Here is a 1,841-nt window from a genome sequence, read left to right on the forward strand (position 1 = left end):
TTTTTTTTTTTTAAAGATTTATTTATTATGTGTGCAGTGTTCTGCCTATATGTATGCCTGCAGGCCAGAAGAGGGCACCAGATCTCATGAGCCACCATGTGGTTGCTGGGAATTGAAATCAGGATCCCTGGAAAAGCAGTCAGTGCTCTTAACTTCTGAGCCATCTCTCCTGCCCTTATCAAATTCTCTTAAAGTGCTCTGTCATCTATTAAACATCTAGATGATACCCAAGCCTTAGCACACTAAGGCTAATGTTAACGGCTTATTTTATTATTAGTGTTAAACATACATCTTGTACTTGACCTGAAACTAAATCCTCAGTCTGTTGTTTTTGTTCTTTGATGCAGGTTCTCACTACATCAAAGAACACTGTAGCCCAGGTTGTCCTGGAATTCTACTTATGTGGTCCAGTCTGGCCTCATATCCCTTTTGATTGGCCTGCTTCAGCCTCCTTCCGAATACTGGGATTACAGGCATGAGCCACCATTGCCCAGCCTGGCCTATTCTTTATTATAACAAAATGGATGCAAACCAAAAGATAATAACCTCATTGCCTTATGAAGGGTTGCAGACCCTCTTTTATTTGAAAGTTCCCTTTGCTGCATTGGAGAATTGCACATTTAAGAGTGTTCTGCGGGGGCTGGAGAGATGGCTCAGCGGTTAAGAGCATTGCCCGCTCTTCCAAAGGTCTTGAGTTCAATTCCCAGCAACTGCATGGTGGCCCACAACCATCTGTAATGAGGTCTGGTACCCTCTTCTGGCTAACTGTATGTATGTATGTATGTATGTATGTATGTATGTATGTATGTATAAATAAATAAATAAATAAATAAATGGTGTTCTGCAACTTTGAGTAACAAAGAATGTTTGATGCACTCAATGATAAAGGTTTATGATTTATCTTGAGTCACAGAGATTATATGTTGTTGAGTACAGATTTACATGAATTAACCATTCTTGTCTTTTGACTAGGAAGTTAGACCTATCTTTTACTTATACATGGGCAGAAACTCATCTTCAGTTTGTTAAAAACACAAAAGAAAAGTTGTGATAGCCAAAGAAAGAACGAACAAGTCAGAACAAAAAGGTGATAATGCATTTGGGCCTCAAAGCTCTGAAATGAGAGCTAAATGTAGCGGGCATACCTCAACCCTTTGTGTGTTCCCAAGTCACTTGTGTTTGATTTGAGCCATATTCCGGTGTTCTCTACATGAAATACTTCTAGTTTTATCCCTTGTCCCTTGCAGGGAAATCTGTTTTCTTTCCCCTAGAAAATGTCCAACTTTATTTCTCAGGATTTATTTGTTAAGGTGTTCAGTATAGGTTAGTTGCCCACTCTGATCTAAGCAGCTGTGTGGGACACGGGCGCTTATAAGCATGGCAGCTGGTTATCATGGAGATCAAGGCCACAGCTTCCAGAAGACTGGGAAGCCAAGTATGATTATCGAGTAGTAACAATTACAGAGCCTGTGTACAAAGAGATGAAACAAGCAAAGCAAAATTTGGAAAGTAAAAATGGGGCAAGGGGCAAATAATGTAAGTTATTACATATGCTTTCTCCTTCATATGTATCTAGTTTTGCAGTGGCTCCTGGGATAAGATGCTAAAGATCTGGTCTACAGGTATAAATATTTTTTTGTACTTTGACTTATTAATCATGTTTCTAGAATTTTAGTGAAACTTTTACTTCTCATATTTGCTGTAAAAATAAACCAAAGTATTTTAGTATATACAAAAAGAAGTATAGTATGAAGACAAATTATATTTGTTTTAAGTTTTTTGATTCTTTTTGAATTCTACCACCTTTTTATTTGAAAGTCACTGATTTGCTATATATATAT

At 37.6% G+C, this 1,841-nt stretch overlaps 1 protein-coding gene across 3 annotated transcripts in view; it reads left to right on the plus strand.

Annotated features, from left to right (window-relative positions):
- Wdr12 (WD repeat domain 12) overlaps positions 1-1,841 on the plus strand; it is a 23,705-nt gene that overhangs the window by 12,171 nt on the left and 9,693 nt on the right. For all 3 annotated transcript variants that reach the window (XM_026788864.1, XM_005366322.3, XM_013353489.2), the window contains one exon: positions 1,577-1,622. In XM_026788864.1, coding sequence (XP_026644665.1) covers positions 1,577-1,622 — 46 coding nt within the window. The remainder of the gene's footprint in view (positions 1-1,576; positions 1,623-1,841) is intronic.

Source organism: Microtus ochrogaster, unplaced genomic scaffold, assembly GCF_000317375.1.
Source record: "Microtus ochrogaster isolate Prairie Vole_2 unplaced genomic scaffold, MicOch1.0 UNK8, whole genome shotgun sequence".
In the NCBI taxonomy this organism is placed as follows: Eukaryota; Metazoa; Chordata; class Mammalia; order Rodentia; family Cricetidae; genus Microtus; species Microtus ochrogaster.